General features: G+C 44.9%; 1 protein-coding gene across 2 annotated transcripts in view; it reads right to left on the bottom strand.

The window, feature by feature from the left end:
* Window positions 1-26,529, bottom strand: part of MYOF (myoferlin) — a 155,763-nt gene that overhangs the window by 97,298 nt on the left and 31,936 nt on the right. For both annotated transcript variants that reach the window (XM_079900916.1, XM_079900917.1), the window contains exons 4-7: window positions 19,799-19,907; window positions 16,822-16,909; window positions 3,386-3,552; window positions 2,614-2,742 (exon numbers count right to left, since the gene is read on the bottom strand). In XM_079900916.1, the coding sequence (XP_079757042.1) occupies window positions 2,614-2,742; window positions 3,386-3,552; window positions 16,822-16,909; window positions 19,799-19,907 (493 nt within the window). The remainder of the gene's footprint in view (window positions 1-2,613; window positions 2,743-3,385; window positions 3,553-16,821; window positions 16,910-19,798; window positions 19,908-26,529) is intronic.

Genomic DNA, 26,529 nt, shown 5'->3' with positions numbered 1-26,529 from the left:
TGGCACAGTGGTTAAGAATCTGCCTGCCAATGTAGGGGACACGGGTTTGAGCCCTGGTCCAGGAAGATCCCACATGCCATGGAGCAGCTAAGCCCGAGGGCCACAACTACTGAGCCTGTGCTGTAGCACAGCCCACGAGCCACAACTACTGTAGCTAAGCCCACGAGCCACAACTACTGAGCCTGCGTGCCACAACTATTGAAGCCCACGTGCCCAGAGTCCGTGTCCCGCAAGCCCATGCCCCACAACAAGAGAAGCCACCGCAATGAAAAGTAGCCCCCGCTCGCTGCAACTAGAGAAAGGCTGAGCAGCAACAAAGACCCAACGCAGCCAAAATATTAATTAATTAAGGAAAAAAAGATCTAAGGTTATTTCATGTGCTTAAGGCTTGCATGTCTGGAAAGTTGAGGTTAACTCTCTTCCATTTTTAGCGCTATTGTTTCTATCCAGTGACTCTAATTTTGTTCTTTCTAACAGAACACCTTTAAAGCCAACTCTGCCCATTAGATAATGTTAGGGCCTCAGTAGAGTCGGTAGAGACCACATTTTAACTCATTGTTACAGTTAAGTTTAAGGTTGATTCCTGGGAAATGAAAATTGGGTATAAAAAAGTTGTACCATAAAGCCAAAGTTTATGTGCCAATAAACTTTCGTCCTAAGAGAGAAAGACTGAGCATTTACTTAAACTGAGACTTGTTTCTACTTTTTACTCAGAAATATTTCAAATTCACAGAAAAAAATGAAAATTGTAAATAAACACCATCTTTCACCTATGTTCACCAATTGTCATCGTTTCGGGACACTAGCTTTTGGCTTTGTCACTTTTTTTTTATTAACTGAACTATCTGGAAGGAGGTTCTAGATAACATAACACTTCACTCCTTAAAAATATATTTGCATGCATCTCCTAAGAGCAAGGATATCTTTTCATAAAACCATAATATAATTATCACACCCAAGAAATTTAACATGTAACATGGTCAATTTTCCAATTTCCACAATTTTCCTGAAAAAAGTTCTTTTTAGCTTTTTTAAAATCTAGAATAAAATAAATAAGTAAATAAATAAATCTAGGATTCACTCAAGGGTCTTACACTGTATGTGGTTGTTGTATCTTTTTAGTTTCCTTTTATCTAGAATAATACTCCTGGCTTATTTTTGTTGTTTATTTCTATCAAGACCAGTTGCTTTGCAGAATATCTCACAATCTGGATTTCTGTCAATTTTTCCTCATTGTTAGGTTCAAGTTGACCATTGGACAAGAAATGACACAGATGACGCTGATTACTTACATTATATCACATCAGGACACACATGTCCATTTGTCCCATTATTGGTGATACCAAGTTTAATCACTTGGTTAAGAATATGTGTGTAAACTAGGGATTTTTTAGTAAAATCCTTTTATTGATTTACGAATTGGTCTGAGAATCAGTTATTTGATTCTTCCCTTTTACCAAGAGATCTACTCTCAAAAGAATTCATTAAAATGGAAAATTCTGAGCTGGAGATTCCTGCAGAATGAGGTTGAGTAAATATTTGTCCTGCATTATAAACACTTGGATGGGTCCTACGCTCTAGGCATCAAGTCGTCCCATATCTCATCCTCCCTGCAATCTTGTCTTGTCCTCCAACGGGACTCTCTCCCAGCCTTTCCCGAAGTCCACTTCCAGTGCCCCATCTCCATATGCACCCACCTCTGTGTTAGCTTTGACACTACCTAGCTGCCTGCTGTTGCCTGCAATTCATCTAAGAAGTTAGAGGTGAGAATAAGACGGGCCTTTGAAAAGCTGGGGTCCAGGTTGAACAAAGAGAAAGAAACAGGAGCACCACATGGAAGAAACCGGTTCCTTTTGTGAATAGAGGTCAGAAAAAAACCAACACCAGAGCCAGAGCTGGGATTACAAGCTGTAGGGAACTAAGAGGACCTGTGGTACCAAGGGCCTGACCTCAGAGACCAGAGCATGAGACCCAAGGAACCTCAGAAATGCATCTCCTCAGCAGAGTAAGGCTGGACTCCGAAAAATTCCCCAAACTTATCATTTCTCTTCAGAGTCCTAAACGTGGAGTTTTGTGGCATTGAAGACAACTGTCAAGGTATTCAGTATTTTTGAGGAGTGTTGCAGAAGAGGTCAACAGAACAGGCTACAACCTCAGTATGGAGGAAAAAACCCTTTTTGCTCATAACTGCTTTTTTTAACCTATATTATTTTTACAGTCAAGTAGGTTTTGACACCTTTGAAAATCGGGTTACTTAGCTACATGGAGTCACCCCTCAGAGACATCTGCTAATTAAAAAGAGCAAAGGCAGGTGTAAGTGCTTTGTGTGCTCCATCGTAAGGGTTGCGAGGACCCATTAGAAAGGTCTCCCTCCAGAAGTTGTTGCAAAACCAGTGGAAAGACACTGGCCGCTCTGAGAACCAGCGGCAAAGCAGGCCACTTGATTTCAAGACCCAGTGGTTCTTAGAGCAGAACGTTTAACACCGGAACTCTGTACTGTGCGTGCACAGGTGTTCCCCTCCCACAGGGAACTGGGGAGAGGTGGGTGGAAGCCGGGAAGGTGCATATAAATAAAACAGACTCACAGAGCAGGACATGCATTCACCTGTTTACCTCATCAAAAAACGGATTGTTCCCTCTCTTGATTCTTGTTCGGTGGGTCTGGCCACAGATGTGGACTTTGACCACAGGCTTGATGTTGTTGCCACTTAACTGCCGGCCCTCGATCACCCAGACACGGATCTACAAGCACAGGAGAGGAGTCGTCACTGAGCCTTTCCCAGCACGGCATGTAAGAGAATCCTCAGGTGTGGCCTCAGCTCATTCAACTGTCAGGACCGCTGAAACCAGGCCAGCGCAGCCTTGCAATGTCCTGTGCTTGCAGACTGGGGGCAGCCACCTGCGCTCATTCTCATGATGGGAACTGGGGTTGGGCTGCAAAAACCAAGATCAGTAGTGGGGTTGCAATAGTCCAGAGCTGGCCCAGGAAAGCACAGGACACGACGGAGGCTGCTGCTCAGATCCCAGCCTCCTACTTGGTCTTCCTGAGCCCTGAGAGGTACCAACTCAATCCATGGCTGTCTCCCAAGGAAGTCGCCAGAGCTGTGAAAAACACAATACCTGTGACTCTATTCTTTGATTAGCTCTTTCCTACCACCGAAGGGGATTTTATTTCTCTGAAGAGCCTCATGTGGATCGACTACATCTACTGCTGCTTGCAGAAGCAAGACGGGGAGCTCTTCTTATTGGGTTTGTGCCCTGACATCTCTTTTTATTAGTTGAGCCACTGCCCACAGGCAGAAGCTCTTCCGGCAACACCACAATTGCCAGAAGCTGGGCAACAGTGTTGGTACAACGGGAATACGGCCCCTTGGGCTGTTCCTACCTGGAAGTCCTGTGGCTTGTTGGACAGCATCCACCGGCTGTTCTTCCCTTTCGTGAGCCTCCGGGCAAGGTGAGCTTCCGACACCATCCGTCCCGGCCCCCTGGGCCCTGGGCCCCTGACCGTACTGTCCAACCCGTCCTCATCACCGCCACCCTCCTCTTCTTCTCCTAAAACACCAAAAAGGGATCAGTCAGAGATGGCCCTCACCCTGCATGCATGTGAACACTCTGGCTTCCTGGACCCAAGAGGGTTTTCCGTGTTCCTGAGGCAGCAGGTGAAGGAGACACCTCTTGGTGACACTGACTTGGGAGGAGTTGTGACTCAGATACTGCTTCTTTAGGAAAATGTGTCCACATGCATCAGAGCACTCATTCAGGCTGTCTTCAAGGTGACAGGGGAACGTCAGAGGCCATGGGGAGAGCGAGGAGATGGTGCGAATGGACCCAGCCAGGAATCACTCACTTCTAACCTGGGAACCCTGCCTGAGGTCAGGGGCCTTCCTGCAGTAGGACGGCAAGGTGGGGAAATGCCGGGGAACATTGAAGCCTTGCAGGGAATACTTCAACTCCACCCTTCCCGCTACAGATCTTTCCTCTAGATCTTTACTCATGAGGTTTTGTACGGTCTCCTTTCTGCCTGAGCCTCCTGATTCGCAAATGCCCTCTCCACCCTCATGGCAGATGAGAAACTCACCCCCAGCTTCTTGCCATGGAGACCAAGCTGGTCATCACACACTCTCTTCACCCTCCTGGTCTGTCACTTCCATACACATCTGTCCCCTAGCTTCTCTTCACCCTCAGGGGGAAAATGTGTTTCAAGTGAACCCCCTCCCCATGCCTGAGATCCCACTCCCTGCTGATTCTTTGGGGACCCCTTAAATGTCCCCCCTTTCAAGTACCTCCAGTGGCTCCTTCCCCATAGGGACCACCCCTCTGCCTTCAGATATACACAGATCTTTCTCTCCTAAAATAACAAAAATCAACTCTGCCTTCTATATCTCCCCTTTTTATTATTCACAAACTCTTTAAAACTCAATGACAAACTTCAGTTATTTTTTTCTTAATAGACAAAAAGTTTGAACTCCTGGTAATCTGTACAATATAATTTAAGAGAGACTAAAAGACCAACTAACTACCTTGTCTAAAAAATACCAGCATTTGCACTCCCTACCTTTGGATCTTGAATCTCCTCCTTTACAACACAAAATCACGTAGGAGACAATTTCAATATGGAGGCATCGGCCAGTCACTCACATCACAGTATGAATTAGTTCCATCAAATCGCCGTGTAGCTCGGCTCTTAAAGCTTGGGCTTTGGAGTCGTGCTGTTGGGGTTGGAATCCCAGTTTTGAGCTATGTGAGTCTGAGTAAGTCTCTTAATTTCTGTTTCAGTTTCCTCATTTGTAAAAAGGGGGAAATAATAGTATTTACCACCAGATTATTGTAAAAATAAAATTAATCTATATGCAAGGCCTTTAATACTGTGCCTGGCACAGCACAACCCAGCGAATTAATCTTTTCTTCCTTTTTCTTTTTTTTTTGTTTTGTTGAGAAGTCAGGAAGTTTCACTTCCTAGCGAGCAGTTAAGGGGAGGGGGTGGGGGGCAGCAAGTGAGCAGCACGGGGGACAGGGCCTAGAGTAAGAAAGGGGCAACCACGAGGAAGTAAAAGGTCCCCCCAGTGTACTGCCTCAGAGTTTAGTCCAGGAGGAAACTTCCCCCTCACCACCCCTCCATTCATTCTCATCCCATCTAAGCCCGGCACTTGTTCTGCAAAGGGCAACCGCGAACCTCTTCTTGCCAAGCTCAGGGCCCTTTTCTGAATCCTCATGCTTCACCTTCCACGGCATTGGACACTAGGGTCCACGCATACTTCTCTGAACTGTGCAGCTCTCCTGCTGGCGCTCTAAATACTTTCAGGGTGTTTCGAGGCCCCCCTCTTTGTCTCCAATTCATCAAGTGTGCGTCCCGCTCTGTTCCTCAGCCCTCTGGTTCTTTTGACCCAACATTCTCTGGAGCCACACTTCAGTCTTTCAAGGAGTCACAGACCTACAGAATTTAGACTAGAAGGGACCTTAAAGATCCTCATCTAACCTGCCCCTCACCCCATTTTATAGGTAGGAAAACTGAGGTCCAGAAAGCTGAAGCAACTTGTTAGGTTATTAGGAGCTGAGCTAAAACCAAGACCACATCCCTGCCCTCCCTCACCGGTTTAAGACTGGATCTAGAACCAGGCTGCAGGTGAAGGTGATGCTGTGCTCCTAGTTCCTCAACATCTTTGTCATGACACCAGGAAACCCCACAGAAGCCACAAGCGGAGAATAGCTACCTCTGCGTGATAACCCGGGCCTCCTCTTCCCTATTCTTTAAGAGGCTTCAAAAGAAGGGTTTGCCTGGGGCCCGGATCCAAGCTCTCAGAATGTCCTTCCTCTTCTCTACCAGGCAGCTTCCTCACCTCCCTCAAGTTCCAGATGAAATACTGTCTTGGTCTGTCCCCACCACCCCCACCGGATAGAGTGAGTCCCGCCTCTCGTGTCTACCACACATTGTTCTGTCCAGTCCTCACCAGTCTTGTACCTGTTATTAACCTGTGCGCCTCCCCACTACCATCTACTCTTCAGAAGCTGGGGGCTTGCCCTTTTCTTCTTTGTACCTGCCCTGTGCCTGACACGCACCCTTCTAGTACATAGCAGGGGCTTGATGAATGTGGATCGAGGAAACAAACGAACGAGGACATCCTGACCCCTGCCTGAGCCTTCTAGAGTTCTCCAGCAGTTTGGCAAAGCTCCCGCAAGGCTCGCGGGAGAGGGCACCCAGATGCCGGGGGGCGGGGGCACTCTTCCCAACCCTGGCACCAGCCTCAGGGAAGCACGGACAGTCAGGCTCCCCTGTGCAAACCTGTTCCAGACTGGGCAATGGCTGGGCCACATGACTTTAAGGCTCTTCCAACAACTAACATGAACTTTCTTGGACCACCTTGGGCCCAAGTGAGATTTCCTCCCTGCTGTGGACTGTTCCACTTGGGGTTGGTGGTTGTTTATGGCAAAAGAAGGGGTAAATCGTAGCCCTTTGTGGTGCTAGACTCTGAACAAATCCTCTTTAAGCTCCTGATGGATGTTCCAGAAACAGACTGCAGGTAACAAAGAGCCAATTTCTTCTGGAAACCTTCTACTGTCAGACTTCAGGCTGAAGGGATGGATCAGAGGGAAACCACACCAAGTCCTGTCTACCACCTGCATCTCTACGTAGCAGCAAAAGGCTGTCTGAGCAGGAAATCGCCCCTTTATGTGGCAGGAAGCCACACAGAATTAAACAATGCTAACACCCTAAGTGTTCCACAAAGAATGACCAGGGCCCTTAGGGCACTGCCGAACACACCCTACTGCACAAGTTGTGAAATTACCCAACATTAGCCACTGAACTGGCGTGCCCTGCCCCATATTGAGACCCAGGCATGCCCTGGAACACAGCCAAGAGGATCTACAAAGTATGAGTGTTTCATGACCACAAAAGGCAAAAGTTAGGAACTGCTGACTGAATAGGAAGTTGCTGGTTGTATTTGCTTCCTAGGGCTGTTGTAACAAAGTAGCACCAACTGGGTGACTTAAAACAACCAAAATTTGGGCTCCCCTGGTGGTGCAGTGGTTGAGAGTCTGCCTGCCGATGCAGGGGACGCGGGTTCGAACTCCGGTCCGGGAGGATCCCACATGCCGTGGAGCGGCTGGGCCCGTGAGCCGTGGCCGCTGAGCCTGGGCGTCCAGAACCTCTGCTCCGCAACAGGAGAGGCCACAGCAGTGAGAGGCCCGCGTACCACCAAAAAAAAAAAAAAAAAAAATTTCTTCTCTGACAGTTCCAAAACCCAGAATTCCAAAATCAAGATGTTGGCAGGGCCATGCTCCCTTGGAAGCCTCTAGAGAAAAAGACTTCCTTGCCTCTTAGTAGCTGGTGGCTCCTGGCAGTCCTTGGTGTGCCCTGGCTCATGGCTGCATCACTCTAACCTCTGTCTCTGTTGTCACATGGCCTCCGCCCCTGTGTGTCTGTGGGTTCTCACCTATTCTCATAAGGACACCGGTCATTGGATTTAGGGCCTGCCCTAATCCAGTATGACCTCATTTAACAGATTACATCTGCAAAGACCCTATTCTCAAAAAAGTTCACATTCCGAGTTTCTGTGTAGACAGGACTCCAGTGGCCATCTTTTGTATCTTTCCAGTTTGTTCTTTCTATGACTCCAGTCCACAGTGTGCAGTCACATAGGCTGCCCCAATCTATGGACCACATCACATCCCCTGCCCCCCACTTCATGTTCTTTTCTCCTAAGCTGTTAGATTCTGGGATCTAACACTGCAATCGCTCCTCTAAGTGCCCCTCAATCCCTCCCTTCCCCTCACTTCATCATACTCACCTGGTTCATTTGACTCTCCACTTACTACACTCATTCACAAAGGTAACTGAACTTGAACACACACCTTACTGACTAGTGTCACTTTAATTTCATGATCTCAAACCTTCAGTGGACCCACAGGATTGCCCAGCTATCCTACCATGTTTCCAAAGTACCTATGTCCAAGTTCTCCTAAATCCTGGTTTGAAATGGCCATTGATTAGCCAACAAGGTCAAATCCCTTCACCTTTCTGAACTCCCACCTGTTTTGCACCTTGAAAGCTTCCAACATTCTCTCTATCCTTCTCACCATCAGCTACCGACCTTCCTTCTTATTTCACAGAGAAAATAGGCAATCAGGGTGGCCAGGACTACCCTAGCCAGCAGGCTTCTGTATCCAAACACTTCCCAAGCCTCTCATCTTTTCCACCTAAACACTAACTGGGCCACGATCCCACCTAATCCTCTTCCATGGAGACCCCTTTCTTTATGAATATTTTTGCTTTTTTTTTGGTCAATATTTACTATCTCCCCACAGCAACCCTGTTTTTCCAGAGTCCTAGAATGCCAGTCTCTGCCTGTGATATTAATTTTGCTTCTCATGACGAGGTCTTGTTAAATGGTCGTACTGGTTAAGGCAGAATTTAATTACCTTGGGCCAAAGGTCATTGCAAAGTCAGGAGAAGGCTGGTATGGTATCATCAGCGGAAGTTAAAAAGTACAAAGCAGAACACGAGAGAGTAAGTTTCTAAGCATGAAGACATTTTGGAGATAATATGCTGATTTAGCTGGAATGTTGAATAATAACTTTGCTGGGCTTCTAACATGCTAAAAGTTATATAAATAAGTATCTGCATTCAACCATAAGCAATTCATGACCTTTCACTCTGATTTTTGGGTAAATGGCACTATATGGGCCCTGAGAATCTTCTGGAACAGTTCCAATACATTGACCAAAGCAAAGATACCGTAAAATTGCCTGTAACCAAACAGTGATGCAAACACAGGCTGGCAGGGAAATTCTGGCAGCATCTACCTTTGACTGATGGAGGCTGTGAGCCAAGCTAGGAAATGCTGCCCAAAGAGCTCTGCCTGGATCAGGACAAGATAATGTTAACCAGGTAAAATGCTCAGCTCCATGGCTTCTCAAAGTGAGCTCCATAATCAGCCTTCATCAGGATCTCCTGGAAGCTCCTGTTAACCATACAGATTGGGGGGTTCCCCTTCAGATCAGCTAAATTAGACCCTCTGGAGATAGGTGCTGGAAATCTGCACATTTAAAGATTTCCCCCGATGATTTTACTATGTCTCTAAAATTTAAGAACCATTTGTTTATTATCATCACTTTGACTTTCCTCAATATCCTGGGGTCGGGGGGGGGGGGAATGGCCTAATACAATCAGTTTGCTGGACAAAGCCAATTAGAGACCTAATCGTGGAAACAGTGCCTGCAATGATGTTCTAACACACTGATCACATTCCAGGGCAGCTCTGAACAAGACAGTGCCTTGTTCAGAAAACTTCCCATGGATCCTCAAGGTCTGCTCATCAAGGACAAATGTCTCAGTCTGGCACTCCCGGCCCTCAGGAACATGCTTCCCTTTTATTACTCCTCTGAATGAATCAGTCACTTTGGCCTATACACTAGTGTTCACCAAAATGCGCCTCTTGAACAAAAATTTAAACCGTATCTATTGCTCATGCATCATTCAATCAACCATGCATTTATTGGACATTGTGGTTTTCCAAGTGCCGTACTAGGCGGTAAGGATACACAGCTGAAATACACAGCTGAAAAAGCACTTTCTCTAAGAAATTGTTTCCCACATAATAATTAGCTTAGTCTTCCCTTGAGGAATTTATTAGATTCAGCTCTGACCTATAGTTATTCATGTTTATATCTTACCTTTCTATTGAAACACAAGCTCCTGGTGGCAAACAATACCTTTCTCACCTCTGTATGCTCTATAGACAGGTATCAGTAAATGTTTTCTGAACCAGATTGAATTTAACTTCAAGCAAAGTGACTCTGGTGTTCATGGAATGAAATGAATTTGAAGTGGCCAACTCTGGCTATGAATGTTTTTCGTTTTTTTTTTTTTGCACTTCTAGCATTGAACAATGTATACTTTTAACAGATTGTTCTTCAAAAATAGATGTGAGATTTTAAAAGTAGTTTATTCTGGTCATGGGGATGTAGGCTCCAGTCAAGTTAAATGACATCTGGCAAATCAAGTTGGCAAAGTAACAGGTTTTCAGAAGGTCAAGCCAGTGGCCTGAGTCAGTCCACCCCTCTCTCATGGGGAAAGTCTCAGAGGCAGGCAATGAAAAGCAGACCTTCTGACACCACACACTTTCAGTTAAGCCACCTATGCCCCAGGCTCTTCAACCTTTGTCATTTCGAAATAAGAGCTTCAGGAAAGCATTCCTTAAAAGGGAACCCCTTAGATACAAACCAAAGACCTGATCCATGAAAGCAATCATTGATAAGCTGGCCTTCATTAAAACTAAAAACTTCTGCTCTGTGAAATACAATATCAAGAGAATTAGAAAACGAGCCAAGAAGTGGAGGAAACATTTGCAAAAGACACATGTGATAAAGGACTGTTATCCAAAATATACAAACAACTCTTAATCTTAAAACTCAGCAATAGGGACTTCCCTGGAGGTGCAGTGGTTAGGAATCCACCTTCCAATGCAGGGGATACAGGTTCGAGCCCTGGTCTGGGAAGATCCCACATGCCGCAGAGCAACTAAGCCCATGTGCCACAACTACCGAGCCTGCACTCTAGAGCCCATGAGCCACAACTACTGAGCCTGCGTACCACAACTACTGAAGCCCATGCGCCTAGAGCCCATGCTCCGCAACAAGAGAAGCCACCGCAAATGAGAAGCCTGCACACCGCAATGAAGAGTAGCCCCCGCTCGCCACAACTAGCGAAAGCCCGCACGCAGCAACCAAGACCCAACGTAGCCAAAAAATAAGTTAATTTTAAAAAAAATCAACAATAAGAAAACAAACAACCTGTAAAAAATGGGCCAAAGACCTTAACAGAAACCTCACCAAAGATATGCAGTTAGCAAATAAGCATAGGAAAAGATGTTCCACATCATATGTCATCATGAAAATGCAAATTAAAACAATGAGATACCACTACACAGCTATTAGAACGGTAAACACCAAATGCTGGTGCAACAGGAACTCTCATCCATGGCTGGTGGGAATGTAAACTGGTACAGCCACTTCAGAAGGCAGTTTGGTGGTTTCTTACAAACTACACATACTCTTACCCTATCACCCAGCAATCATGCTCCCTGGCATTCATCCAAAGGAGTTGAAAACTTAGGTCCATACAAAAACCTGCACATGGATAACCTGCACATGGAAACTTATAGCAGCTTTACTCATAATTGCCAAACTTGGAAGCAACCAAGATATCCTTCAGTAGGTGAATGGATAACTAAACTGCGGTACATCCAGACAATGGAGTATTATACAGCACTGAAAAAGAGCTATCAAGTCATGAAAAGACATGGAGGAACCTTAAATGCACATTACTAAGTGAAAGAAGCCAATCTGAAAAGACTGCATGCTGTATAATTCCAATTCTGTGATACTCTGGAAAAGGCAAAACTATGGAGACAATAAAAAGATCAGTGGTTACCAAAGGTTGGGGGTGTGTGCGGGAAGACGACGAATATGCAGAGCACAGATGATTTTTAGGGCAGTTAAAATATTCTGTATGATATTATGATGGTAGATATAGACCATTATACATTTGTCCACACCTGTAGAACGTAAAACACCAAACGTGAACTCTAAGGTAAACGATGGACTTTGGGTGATTACGATGCGTCCATTCAGGTTCATCCTTTGTTAAAAAAAAAAAAAAAAAAGCACCATTCTGGTGAGAGACATTGATAATGGGGAAGGCTATGCATACGTGGGGGCAGAGGGCATTCGGGAAATCTCTGTATATTCTTCTCAATTCTGTGGTAAATCTAAAACTTCTCTTAAAAAAGAGTCTTACCAAAAAGCAAAAACCCACGAACCTCTGAAGTATTCAATTCCTGTGGTCTATGGTCATAATTAGTTTCTTCAACTTGCAGAGGTGAATTTTCCTGAAAATCTTCACTTTTGTTTTCTATCATTAACATTTCAAATTTCTTCTTTGCAGATCCCACTATGTGGATGGTAACCTTTAAAATCAATATCAGTCGTGGTGAATAGCGGTTATCGTAGGTTGGGACTACGAGAGATTTGTATGTTCCTGTGTCTTATATCCCCTGTGATGTTTATATTTTTATAAGCAGATATGCTTTTGAACTCAAAAAACACCCCCAATGAGTTCATGTTTTAAAATTTGAAAAGATCTATTGATATTTAAATTAGAGGGAGTGGACTCGTTACTTTTATACAAAATGGTAAAGATTTTTAAAGAGTCAATTTAAGGAAAGTGAAAAAAACCAGTTTCTTGGCCAGATGTTCCGTTCATGTTAAGGTCTGTGATAGCAGGAGGTGTGGCTGCCTTGTTGTTATTTCTGTCTCATGTTTATTGCTCTTATTTCCCCCAAGACTGTAAGGTGTTGGGTTGTTTTCCTTAGTGTCTTCCCTAACATGGAGTTGTACTAAGTACTCAAAGATATCTTTGCTTAGTTGAATTTCACATTAAGACAAAAAAAGTTTTATCTTAAAACATCCAGATAGGGACTTCCCTGGTGGTCCAGTGGTTAAGAATCCACCTTCCAATGCAGGGGACGCAGGTTAGATCCCTGGTCGGGGAACTAAGATCCCACTTGCTGCGGGACAGCTAGAGAGCCCGCATGCCACAACTACTCAGCCCGTGAGCTCTGGAGCCCACGCACTGCAACGAAAGATCTCACGTGCTGTAACTAAGACCCTATACGGCCAAATAAAAAAAAGTTTAAAAAAAATCCAGATAATCTAGGACATTAAAAGATTTTTTTAAGTTTCTTTCAGCCAGATTATGAAATTATTCACCACCAGCTGTGGTGAATGTTAATCTCATAGAACAAAGATGGCACCTCCAGATCAAAGAAACCTGTTCCTTTTTCAAATAAATAAATTTCACTCTGTCATTTCACACTTAAACATAAAATTGCCCTGTGGACACAGCTCATTTGCAGGCCAGCACCTGCTAATGTTCTTTGAAATCCAAATAAAAGGAACCCAAGTTCTGGCTCATTTCCTATCTCCGTCCAGCAGTATCAGGTATTAAAAAGAACTTCTGAGGCAGACCTTGGCCACCTGCCATTGGAACCCGCTGGAAACCAGCTAGCTTCCTAAGAGGATGGGGGACTCAGTCCACAAGCACTGCTGGAGCTTGACTTGTGCTGCCCAGACAACCCAAGAGGTGAGGAGAGGAGCCTTGGGCAAAGGGAGCCTGGATGGCAAGGGTTTTCTCCCCAGTGGGTTTAAAATTTCAAGAGTTAGTGCTTTTCTCATTTCTAAGGAAGCAGTCGTTGCTCTGGGGAAATGGCATGTTTTCTGAGCTTGGGCTTACAAGGGTCCTTCTCAGGAGATGGGACCTCCCCCTATACTCCCAACAGCTTGATAAACTGCTTATTCTCAAAGTCTTCCTGGTCCATTAGGACACAACCCACCCCCCTTTTTTAAGATATTTAACAAAAAAGCATTTAGTCATCTCAACATGACTCTGAGCCAAAGCAGATCATTCTTTTCTAATAACTCTGCTTTTTAGAGGAAACAATCTGAATGTTCATACAGACTGTGGCACTCAACTGAGCTCATAACTACAGCTACCCAGAATTGTTTTTGTGATAATAATAATAATAAAGACCACATTAAGGCAGAACTTACTCTATGCCAGGCACTGGGCTAAGTGCTTTCTATGCATTATCTCATTTAATCCTTGCAACCACTTCATGATGTGCTACTGTTCTCCCCCACCTTACAGTAGAGTAACTGAGATTCAGACAAGTTTAGTGACTTACCCAAGGTCACACAGCTAATTAACAATAGACATAGCATCTAACCTAGGCTAATGTGACCCCAAAGCCCTTGCTCTTATCCATAACGTTACACCTTCAGAAAAAAAAAAAGTCTTGTCTCCAAACCTGGACTGCAAGTTCCTGGAGGGGAGGAGCTGTATTTTAAAGAATTACCACCCTCACTGCAGCACTGAGCAATGGGTAAGGAAACCCAGCAACCAATTTCTGTACCCCATAAATACTAAGAAGTTGTGTGATGCCAGTTCACTGTGAACTATAAGTTTACTCTTTCTACTTGAATGAACCTCAGTGCTATTTTTGTCCTAAAGGCCCGGCTCAAGGGGTACCTCAAAAGGGCCCATTTAACATTTTGGCTCTTGAAATGGAATAAACATAATGAACCTATCTTTTATCTACCAGTATACAGGGCTGAATAGTGTCCTCCCAAAAGTCTTGCCCATCTGTAACCTCAGAATGTGATCTTATTTGGAAATAGGGTCTTTGTAGATGTAATGAAGTTAACCTGAGAGGACACTGGATTAGGGTGGGCCGAATCCAATGACTGGTATCCCTATAAGACGTGAGAAATTTGGACATGGACACACAGAGCACCATGTGAAGACAGAGGCACACAGGGAGAACACTGTGTGATGACAGAGGCAGGGACTGGAGTGATGGGTCTACAAGCTGAGGGACACCAAGGATCGGCAGCAACCACCAGAAGCTAGGACACAGGCATGGAACAGAACTTCCCTTAGAGTCCTTGATTTCAGACCTCTAGAACCCAGAACTGCGAGAAGATACATTTCTATAGTTTGAGCCACCCAGTTTGTGGTCCTTTATTACAGCAGCCTTAGGAAACTAATAAATAGGATCTGGCTTAGGACAAATATCAGTGTGAGAAAAGGCACCCTGGTCCTCCCAATTCAGGGGCTACACCAGAGAGCCCATCAGTTGGGGCTGCCCTTTTGGGCCCGTAAGTTCCTACTGTCCTTCCGAGGCCGAGGCAAACGCTGGTGACAGCGGGCGTCGGCGGAGGAGAAAGAAATCGGTTGGACCACCTGGTTCAGCCCCTGCTGGCGTGCCGCTCAGGACCGCGCTGTTTCCTCTGTGGTGTATCTGTCATCATTGCTCTGGCAGCAAAGGGAGCCACAGATGTTCTTAAGCCACCACAGGGCCCTTGCGGGGCCGAGAGTGTCCAAGGACAGAGCAGCGTGCCCGTGGCGCCGGTGGGCAGAGGGTGGAGGCAGAGCGCATTGCTGATGTGCTGGTACCCTTATAAGAGGTAAGGGGCTACGTCAGGCCCAAATGTCCCCAGGGAAGAAGGGGCCAGGTGACCCATGCTGGACACACAACTACGTGGTCAATTAATGGGCCCAAACCTTAATATCGGGCCATCTGTGGGCTGGGCGAGCAGGGGCAATGGCTGGGATGGGGCTGAGGCAGACAAGACGTCACACAGGAAGGGGGCAGAGACATCACAGGGCAGAAAGGGAGGTGCTGCCACAGTGCCAAGGAGACCCCTCAGGTGACCAGAGAGCTGAGTTCAGAACCAAGAAAAACTCAGAGAAGCCAGGAACGGAAGAACCAGGCCTGGCAGGAACCAGGGCCAGGGTGCCCACCCAGGATGAGGGATTTCAAGGCGGGGCGAGTGGGCCCTCCCTCCCTGGGGTGCACGCCAAGGCTGGGAAGACGGGGGCGTCTGGTGAGACCCCTCTGCGCAGAGGAAGCTACAGAGACACGTCTAGCATCCCGTCACCCTGGGAAGACGCTAAGAGGAGGTCGGACTCAGCTGCGTGAAAGGCCTGACTGTCTTGTAGACTGCCCTCCACCTGTGGCCCAAAACCCACCCCGAGTCCCACGCTCCAACCCCATCCAAAGCAGCATCTGGTGGCCCTGAATGACCCACAACCCACGTCCGTGAACAAGGAGCACAAGGTGGGTTGTGCGGCAGGAAGCACTTGGTTGGTTAAAGGACCGAGGGGCTGTTCGGAGGCGGGAGGGGGTCAGGGCCAAGGGAGAGAGAGGCTCCAATCCAGGGGCTCCGACCACGAGACTGGCGGCTGAGAGCGCAGCCTGGCGATGGCACATTTAGGAGGTGAAGACACGTGAAGGGCCACAGTGACACGTGAAGACACTGTGAAGACACACAGGCCACTCCTGAGACTCACAACCAGGCAACAGTGCATGGGGTGCAAGCTACAAACCCAAAGCAAAGCCCTGCCTGGGACCTTCTGCCGGATGGGCTCACGTGAGGCTGCTCAGTCATGTAACCAAGCAGGACCCTATGAGGCCTTCCCAGAACAGACCCCGCCCATGTCCTCCGCCTGCCTTTTGTCTGTAGAAAAACTTTAGTCACAGAACAAATTTAATCAGAGAAGTGAGAAAATGCAGAAAGAACAACAGTCAAGCAAGACAAAATAATAATACTTTAGCTGTTAAACAAAGTCAGGGACCTTTAGTTCTTCCTCAAGGACTACAGATACTATTCTGAGCCGTGTCCTTTGAGCTGCTTTGCAGATACTGAAACCCCCCACCAGGTGGAAGAAGTTAACTGTATGCTGTCCACAAGCATGCAGACCCCAGACCCGTTGGAAACAGGAGGTTGATGATGCTGACTCCCAATTACCTCACCATCAACCCATCAGAAGAATGCCCACGAGCTGATCACGCCCTGCTCCTTGAACATTATAAGATTCCTCACTACCCCCTCCAGGGTGGGACACACAATCTTGAGTGCATCAGCCCCCTGTGGCCCCGTTTACCTGGCAAAGCAATAAAGCTATTTCTTTCTACTTCACCCAAAACTCTGTCTCCAAGATTTAATCTGGCACCGGTATTCTGTCACCGAATTTTGGCAACAGTAAAGGACTGCCTTGCTGTCCCCTCTCCTTTGAAGGGCATTTGGTAAACTCTTGTAATGTCCAGTTCAGGGCAGCTCCACCTGCCTCATGGGGCCCTGTCTAGGTGGGCAGGGAGCTACAGAGAGTATAGTGACAAGGAGAGCTTCCTTGGAGAGTCCTTGTTTGCCATTAGTAGATCCCCCCTGGTGTAGGCTGGGCCTTCAGGAGGGTCAGCTTACCTCCCAAGCCTGGCACGCTGGTCCCACTGGGGTCATCCGGATGTGGAGCTGAAGGTGGATCATAGCCGATCACCAGGTCAATGGTGGCCTGGGTAGAAAAAATTCGTGGCAGACAGAATCAGTGCAGGGCATCAGAATGCTATAGACTCAACACAAAGCAATTCAGTAGGAGTAAAAGTTCTAGCAGGGGTGAGCAGGGGGATGGGAAAGTGAGAAGAGAAAGAGAGAAGGACAACATACCCTCCACTGTTCATATCTTCCCACCGTGTGGGCCCAGGTGGAGTGGGCGCACCTGGGAAAGCAGTTACCTGGTACAGGTTGCCAAGTGTATCATTGCTAAGGGGCAGCCTCATAACTGGAGGAAAGTTTTGCGACAAGGAAGCTTGAACTCGTAACAAACCTCCTTCCTAGGGTGGAGATGGCCTCCAATCACAGAATTACAGTCACAGAGGATCATTCTAAGTGTTTAAGTTTTTTTGTTTGCTCATTGACGTCTTTGTTAATTGCTGAAATTTATTTTCACACTTCTCTCCAAAAAGAATTTTAAGTGACTAACAAAAAGTTATAAAGCGATGTGATTCATAAAATGAGGTTCAAGAAAAAGGGAAACAAGTCTGATTAAAGAGGAAACAAAGATGCAAAACGTGAAGATGAAGTGCCATCCCTCTTGCATTAAATATGACCCCAAGTTGGCTAGAAGCCAAGGCAAGAAGGAGAACATAAAATGTTATACATAACCTTTCATCATCAGAAAGGAAGAAACATACTAACTCGTTACAGGAGATAAAATTATTCCTATTTTAAAAATCTGAGTTAAATTTCTCATGTGGGGCATTATTTTAGGGCAGAGTTTCCTATACTTTCATATTTTGTGAACCGATAAAATTTCAAAAAAGTTTGCGAGGGGACTCAACATAGGGTCGCTAATTTTTATTTTGCCAAACACGTTCCCTCAACTACCATCTACTACTATAATCATTTCACAAAATAATGGACTTTTAACAGCAAAAGTGAGGAAGGATAAACCTCAAAATAAAAGAAGTCCTTTGAAAATAAGAATGGCGCGCGCGCACACACACACATTATCAGATAAAATACAGGACATAAAATTTGGGACATATTTATAGTACAAAATTGTTCATTGTTTATCTGAAATTCAAATTTAAATGGGCATCCCACACTTCCATTTGCTACTTTTGCTACACCTGGTAAACTCTGTCTCTCACACACACACACACACACACACACACACACACACACACACACAATTGCCCTGTTTTCTTCCCATCTGTCTGCTCATTAGTAAATACTCCCTCATGGATCAGCACATTCTTTGCCAACTTAAGAACTATGACCTGGGAGACACTGAACAGGATAATAAATGATGCCTCTGACAGCAGTTTCTTGGCAAATATAGAATCATAAGAGCAGCGTCTCATGGCTACAACCAGGCCACAACAGGAACACTGAATGCAATGAGGGGCTCAATTGCCAAACTTGAAGAATCCACCTTTCAAACCCAGAAGAGTCCATGAATGGCTCGACCTCTGTATCAATGGCTTCCCAGTAACTTCAGGATCCTCCGAGGTGCTCCAGGCCCTCTAACAGGGGTAAGGGGATACCAGGGGGCCAGGCCTGAGGCCCTCACTCTTCCTTACTCCATTCAATGACTATAATTCTGCCATTTCAGGGTTCTACATATGCTTTCTTCTCTGCTTTAAAGAGGGAAAAAACAGCCAGAAAAATCACTGACTTGTACCATCTTCCCTTAGTATCATTTCTCTCAGCCAGTTTTGGGTAGACAGAGGATAGCTGACATTCTGAATTTACATTTTATGATCAGAATGCTAATTCACAGCAAACCTATAAGTTTTGGAGACTAGACCAGCAAAACTGACATTCCTAATGGGCATTAATGCATTCTTGCCTTCAGGGATGGCCTCTTTTAAATTTTCTCCCTTTGCCCAGGCTCCTAAGCAAAATATTGACAAATTGTTTGGAAAACGAAGGGGTCAGAGGTTAACAGGGCAAACACATTAGCTTTATGAGTGCTTGTTAGCAATCTTAAGAAATCTGAGAGCGGTGATGCTAGAGTCAATTTTTTTAAAGTGCACTTGAAAAAGAGTCTCTCTCTTCTGGTCTCATATCAGACAATATCAGTGTGTACTTGTTTAGAGAGGCTGTGATCAGAAAACATTCAGCTGCCAATGGAATAATAAAGACCATGGGGACCTCCTTGGTGGCTCAGTGGTTAAGAATCCTCCTGCCAATGCAGGGAACACGGGTTCGAGCTCCGGTCTGGGAAGATCCCACATGCTGCGGAACAGCTAAGCCCGTGAGCCACAACTACCGAGCCTGCACTCTAGAGCCCGCGAGACACAACTACTGAGCCCACGCGCTGCAACTACTGAAGCCCAGGAACCTAAAGCCTGTGCTCCGCAACAAGAGAAGCCACTGCAATGAGAAGCCTGTGCACCACAACGAAGAGTAGCCCCTGCTCTCCGCAACTAGAGAAGGCCCGTGCACAGCAATGAAGACCCAACGCAGCCAAAAATAAATAAATAAATAAATAAATTTAATTTTTTAAAAATCATGATATTAACATCTTGGTATTCTGGTCTAATATTAATGAATTACCTTCTATAGAATGCTTCAAAGAGTATCTGATACACAGAGCTACACTCACCATACAAATGTTAACAACCAAGTGAATATGCCCAGAGCTGTACCAAGAGAGGGTCCCACTCACGCTATAGTATTCTGATATAGAAAATCAAGTTTATCTACTTTGTAGTTCTGTCAATATGAGTACAGGATGAGGCCATATCATTTGTAAATGCACCTATTTACCTCAAAACCAGTAGGGAGAGTGTGTGTGTGTGTGTAGTGAGCTACTTATAATTTCACACTCTTGTCTCAATGAACCTTTGCAAAGCCATCTCCCTTCAAAGCCATTCAACAAGAGGGAAATGCTCACCCCAGTCTCTTGCCCCCTTTCGTTTAGCAGGGAGATCAGTTTGTAGGGCAGCGATCGGCTCTGGTCGCCAATCAGGTCTTTCAGGGCTACGGTGGCCGTGCCAATTAACCTGCAGGGGAAAGGAAAAAGCACACAGTTACCCACATAAGAGGCATGTTTCCGTTTCCACACTGGACCTCCCAATCCTCTTCCTATTCATCTGCGAGCATGAAAATCACTCATAATGAAGCGTGGGCCATTTTGTGCTCTCCCTAGCAGGGTATTTTGGCGGTAACCATCACACAGCAGCCACCATGTCTCCATAACAAGCAGTCATTTCAAGAGTCAAACTATGGTGCCTGTGAAATTTCACATCACAAATGAGATCGATGGGTGAGAGACAAAGACTGAATATAACCTCGAAGAATACAGGAAGAGAGAAAAGTAGGACAAAGTTTAGGCATTCTTCTGTAATGGACATTTAAAAGGATTCATAAAACATTGTCCACTGTAACCTGTTAATGTGTTGTGATACAAAACAAAAGGGAGTTTAAGATAGTAGAGGGAATTAAGGTTGCTAATCAGCTGACCTTAATATGATTAGACTGGGCCTACCCAGATAATCCAGGATTGAAAGTAGAAGAGGGTGACGGAAGAGGCAAGAGACTTGCAAGAAACACTCAACAAGCTGTCACTAGTTTGAAGGGACCACAAGCCAAGGAATGCAGGCGGACTCTAGAAGCTGGAAAAGGCAAGAAAATGGATTCTCCCCTAGAGCCTCCAGAAGGAATACAGCCCAGCTGACACCTTCACTTTGCAGGTAAGCCCACTGGACTTCAGACCAGTAGAGCTGTAAGGTGGTAAAATTGTGACGTTTTAAGCCACTAAGTTTGTAGTAATTTAAAGCAGCAACAGAAAATTAATACAGGTCTCATGCAGAAGTTTTTCTCACTTTCACCTTATTTCCTAAATTTTTTTGATTTTCGTTTGTTTCTTTGTTTTGTTTCCATCGTCCCTCACGTAGGTAGCAGCAGTAGTAAACTTCATCTCACGTAGGCCATGATCTTCAGAGACTGGCTAATTGATTTAGTAATGGGCTGAGGAAACCACACAAGAACATAGAAAATCTAAGCTTCCACCTGGGCCAGGTAACACATGGTTCAGAGGCTGCTTTGGTGTAACAGATACCTGACCGAATGTGAAAGTCCGAGTCCAGGTTAATGGAAGAGCGTTAGGAATTCACTGACTCAGGCCTGGCCACTGATGCTGTCTGATGTGTACAGCCTCAACGTAGAAGAAATGACTTAAAAGTGCATAATTTGTAAATTTGCCGATTGCTTTTCATTTGAATAGTATTATATAGTAAAAGTGGTATAGGAAATAATTTTAATGGAAATAGCTTTGTGAAATAAAGGCCACCTGGGAACATTTGAGCAATAAAAAAAAAAAACCAACATTGTCCACTGTAAAAACATCCCCCCAAGTAAACATTCTTGCAGTGTAAATAGGTTGCTAGTTTACTGATGGGGTAACTTGGTAACTCACATGCTGTGGAGCATCACTCAGAAGTTGGATGTATGCACTTCTTTCTCTTCCTGGACCCCAAGGGATTATATTCAGCCTCTGCCGCTTACCCATCCACCTCTTATTTTTTTGTTGTTATATTCTTTCATTCGTTTTATTTTTTAGATTCCACACATAAGTGATAACATACAGAATTTTCTTTCTGTCTTACTTCAGTCACTAAGCATAATACCCTCCAGGTCCATCCACATTGTTGCAAACAAGAAAATTTCGTTCTTTTTTATGGCTGAGTAATATTCCATTCTGTATATGTGCCACATCTTTTTTATCCATTCACCTGTCAATGGACACTTAGCTTGCTTCCACATCTTGGCTATTGTAAATAATGCTGCTATGAACATTGAGGTGCAGATATCTTTTTGAAATCGTGTTTTCATTTTCTTTGAATATATACCCAAGTGGAATTGCTGGGTCCTATGGTAACTCTATTTTTAGTTTTTTGAGGAACCTCCATACTGTTTTGTTTTGTTTTTACAGTGGCTGCACCAATTCACATTCCCATGAACAGTGTAAAAGGGTTCCCTTTTCTCCACATCCTTGCCAACATTCGTTGCTTGTGGTCTTTTTGATGACAGCCATGCTGACAGGTGTGATGTGATATCTTATTGTAGCTCTGACCATCTACCTCTTAGTGCACATAACATACTGGTACAGAAGTACACCTGTGTCCCTCCTTACTAGAGTAAAGCTCCTGAAAGGCAGAGGTTGTTTCCTGTTCTGTTCATTCCTCTAACCCCAGTGCTTGGAACATAGTTTGCTTATTAATAGATATTTACTGAATGAAGGAAAGAAACATTTTTGTAGTTAGGGCACATGATCAAAAAATTTATAGAACACACATCCCCAGGGAGTTGGTCAATATAAGAGTGTAACCTGTGGAATACAGTCTGTGAATTGGGGTTATAACACACAACATGGTATGAGAGTGGGTGAGCTGAAAGAGTTCCCTTTGTGAAATGCAATAAAAAAGCAAAGAGAGTCCAGGGGTGTGCTCTCAGTATAGATACTGAAAAAGGAAAAGAGAAATAGTAAGAATTTTTAAATGCTATTTACTTATATCTTGTCTATATTTGCAGCGACTTATACTAACAATAGCAGATATGATAGCCTGGATTATCGTTAGCATAAAGTTAGAAAACTAAATATCAAGTCCTCAAAATGACAGGAGAGATTCCTTATACCAAAAACCCCACGGTGAAGAAACCGTAGTTGAGAATAAAAATAGCTCTGGGCTTTCAGGCAAAAACAATAATCAGGAAAGATCCCCCTGTGGAGAAGTATTCATTTCATTTAAAAATGTTGTCCATTTTGTTTTAAAGTCAGGAAGTGAGAGTTGATGTCAACATAGACGCATTATTTTTAAACTGACACATATCTGTATTCTCATCCCCCACTCGGACCTCAGAAATAGGACCAGATTGTAGATTCAGCGTCTGTCGTCCAACCACATACGTCCAGTGACTCAGAATAAGTGACTTCACTTTCTGAGAATAGGTATATATTATATCACACACGACCAAACAGCGCTATGGCGCCCTGTTTCACACAACTTACCCCACGATGTGAGCCACTGGCACAGGGCTTCTTGGAAGAGTGCACTGACTTGAAACGAACACACCCAAGACGTTCAACAACCATGACGGATTCTGCTCTCTTCTAATATCACGAGTCAGAAAAGAAAAATTTTGCCTCCAGAGGATTAAGAGTGCACTTTTCAGCCCTTTTAGGTCAATATAGAAATTAGGTCTCTCTGTCAATGCTGAGAATTGATGGGACCTTTACAGAGTAATTTTTCAGATGAGTATGTTCACTCCGTATGTTAGTATCTCGTTTGTTTTTGTTTTTTTAACACCCATATGTTTTCTTCTCACCTGGGTTTTTATTCTCCTGATATATTGAGGACAAGAGACTACCCATGACTCCATCTCCACCTGATGAAACAGAGAAACCTCCCACTCAAGCTGAGAACCCCTGGCAAAATCTCTTCCACGTCTCTCTCAGCCCCACAGGGTGTGAGCTTCTCTCCATGGACTTCTCTCCATGTTTTAAGACAGCAGGCCACAGGGTTGGTTAATTCGGTTTTTTCAATAAGAACAAAATCTGAAAAGGTTTAAAAGTTATCTGACTGGTACTCACCTTGGAAAGACATGGAAACACACTGGATTTTACTCTTCACAGTTCCATGATTCATAACCTAACTTTATGATTAAAATCATAACATTGTACACTTGAACATGTACTGATTTGCTTTTGCTAAAGCCAAGATGACCTGAATCCCTATCAACAATAAATAATCCCTGGAACAAAACAAAAACTACAGCATGCAGGGATGATACTGAAGTGGAAAGAGGGCTGACCTGGGTTGGACCAGCATCTATCAACAGCGGCACTACTGATACTTTGAACTGGATAATTATTTGTTTTAGGGGGCTGTCCTGTGCCTTGTCAGATGCTCAGCAGCTTCCCTGGCCTCTACCCACTAGAGCATCTCTACACATTGCCAGTTGTCCCCATAGGCAAAATCAGCACAGGCTGAGAACCACTGGGTTAGACACTTCCTGTTCTACCCCTAACTCTGTGTCCCAACTTCCTTTGAGGACTTGGCTAAGTCACCCTAATCTCTGAGCCCCTTCATTATCTGCAAATGAGTAGATTGAAAGAATTCCTCAGACCCTTTTTAGCCCTGAAAGTCTGCTACTGGCTTATATATGTGATGTTCCTATGTATGTCTATTCAGAAAACTCTCTCATGTTATACATTTCTTTTCTCTTAAAGCCTTTATTCATTGATTTAGGGGGAAAAAATATCCTAGAAAATGTCCATAATGAACAATCCAGAATACTAGGCAAGTTTTCTGCCTTCAAAGGTATTGGCTTCTTATAACATCAGGAGTCAAACAAATTCCCACAGGGTGTCAGGAGGAAAGTTTAGGCCAATAACAGATATGTGGAATACAGTATTAGGTGAGACAATAGGGAGTGGTGGGACTTGTGGCTAACTGGGGAGAACAGCTTTGCCTAAAACACAAAACCCATCTGCTGGCCCTTTATGGCCCTGAATGGGTTTTAGAACCTCCATTCTGACTCATCCAGTATCCGCTGCTTTCCCCTCCCCATGAGAGGGTGTGAGAGGATGTAACAAATAACAGACCAGGAATGGAGTGAAATAAAAGAAGCCAATCGTGAAGTCTGATCTCAATTCCTTCTTTCAGAAACCTTTAGTCCCATTTCTTAAGATTTGCTTTTTCATCATAAAATTCTTATGCTTGTGGGGGTGGGGTGGGGGAGGGGAGGGAGACGTCAAAGAAAACTTAAATTTCTTTTTTCTGAAGATAGTGCTTGTTTAGATGAAAGCCTAGAAAGACTTTAAACCACAAAATATTTTTAACGGCTCAGTGAGTTGAAGAAAAATATAAACAGTTACAGCTTCTAAGATCTTTCACTGTAAGTTGAAGAAAACATCCCCTATGGGTGTCTGAACTCTATACAGCTTTGAAGGCAAGCCTGGCCTGGCCTATTTTCTATGATGTTGCTTGGATACAAAATACAGTGAGAGACTGGGAAATGATGACTTGGCCTCCTACACAGGGAATAAGAAGAGTTCAGTCGGACCACAAGCCAATTTCCTTTAAAGAAGGTGAAACTAAACCAAGACCCTTTTTCTTTCATATTACTAATGCTATAAATATGTTAAAATATTATGGTGTGAAAGTAATGGGGAAACTTTTGCCCTGTGTTCTCATGGAAAAATAAGTGTCTCCCCATGGGCTCCACCCAACACTAAAATGGATGGACCACACCTCAAAAAGAAACTTATAGTGCAAGAATAATAAACAGCAGATGTATTCTGAAATGAAGAAAGAGCCGGTCCTTCTCCTATTCCTTTCAGTCCACGAACACCCATATAGTTTGTTGTGGGTTCTCTCTGTGACATCAAACTAATTCTAAGCAATGGAAGCAACTACTTGAAAATTAGATGTTAGGTTTGGGGGAACTAAAGAGTTTAACTGTAAACTAGTCAACTCGGTCATGCAAGTGTTGGTTAAGAACTTTTGTTTCTTTCTTGTTAAAACAGAGTCTAGTGTGTTTAAAAGAGAAATGGAAAATGTTTTCCCCGTTGGCCTGGACGCAAATGTTAACTGTCGCATGCCACTGTGGTGAGTAAGGGCTTTGCTGGCTGAGTTCTTAATCAGGGGAACTCACATCTAGCGAGTTGTTCTTCTGTGCAGCAGGGACACAGCCCACATGGATTACTGGGGAAGGGTTTACTGGAAATTCCCTCATGAAGGAAAGGAAAAATAAGCTGGAGGCTGGAAAGTAAATCACACGTTGCTCTGTTTCTGCTCCCAAGGACTGCAGAACTACCAACTTCCCATCCTCCGAGGGGCAATAACAATCCCCAACAGGGCTGGGGAACAAATGCTCTTCTGAGTGGCTCCCAGGTCTCCTGCAGGACCATGACTCGCCCACCCTTTGAAGCACTGGGCTCTCAGCCAGCTGGGCCTTGTCGTCTGCGCCAGGCCCAGAAGGCCAGTGGGGATGCAGGGGCTGGGTCCCATCCCCTCCGCAGACTTCTCCCTCCTCCAGGCCAGTATCAGTGGAGCTCCTCCCTTGGCTCTGAGCCAAAAGGAGGGAGCGCCAAGCCCCGCACCTTGCTTTCTACCAGATGGGGGGAGAGGCAGGGGCAGCCATGGCAGTGAATCCTATCACAGGGAACCCCGGAAAGCACCTCCCCGGGTCTCCCATCCACCTCACCTTGGGGGAACCCTCCGAGTCTCCCAACCCGCCCACCCTTGTGCTCTGGATTAGCTGCTAAAACTGTTTCTCAGAATGTGGTTCCCCAGACTTCCCTGAAGCAAAATCAGCAGGGCAGGTACAGATTCCCAGGACCCTGAGTCAGACTTTTTCTTTAGTTAATTCTTATACCCAGGAAGTTTGAGAAACAATGGTCTAGAACAGGTAGAGGGGTGGATGGAGGAAGGCGGGTAGGGAAGGCAGCTGGCAAAGCCAGTCCTGGGGAACAGGGAACACGTGCAGTTTTCTAAAAGTACATTCGATGTGATGATAGAGGTTCACATTTGAGAAATGGACGTAGCAATCAATTATTTAATAGAACAAAGGAGAAAGCAAAACTCCATCAAAGTCTACTCGGCAGGCCTAGTTACCTGC

This window comes from Stenella coeruleoalba, assembly GCF_951394435.1.
Source record: "Stenella coeruleoalba genome assembly, chromosome: 16".
Classification (NCBI taxonomy): domain Eukaryota; kingdom Metazoa; phylum Chordata; class Mammalia; order Artiodactyla; family Delphinidae; genus Stenella; species Stenella coeruleoalba.
This window is presented reverse-complemented; position numbering and strand designations above follow the sequence as displayed.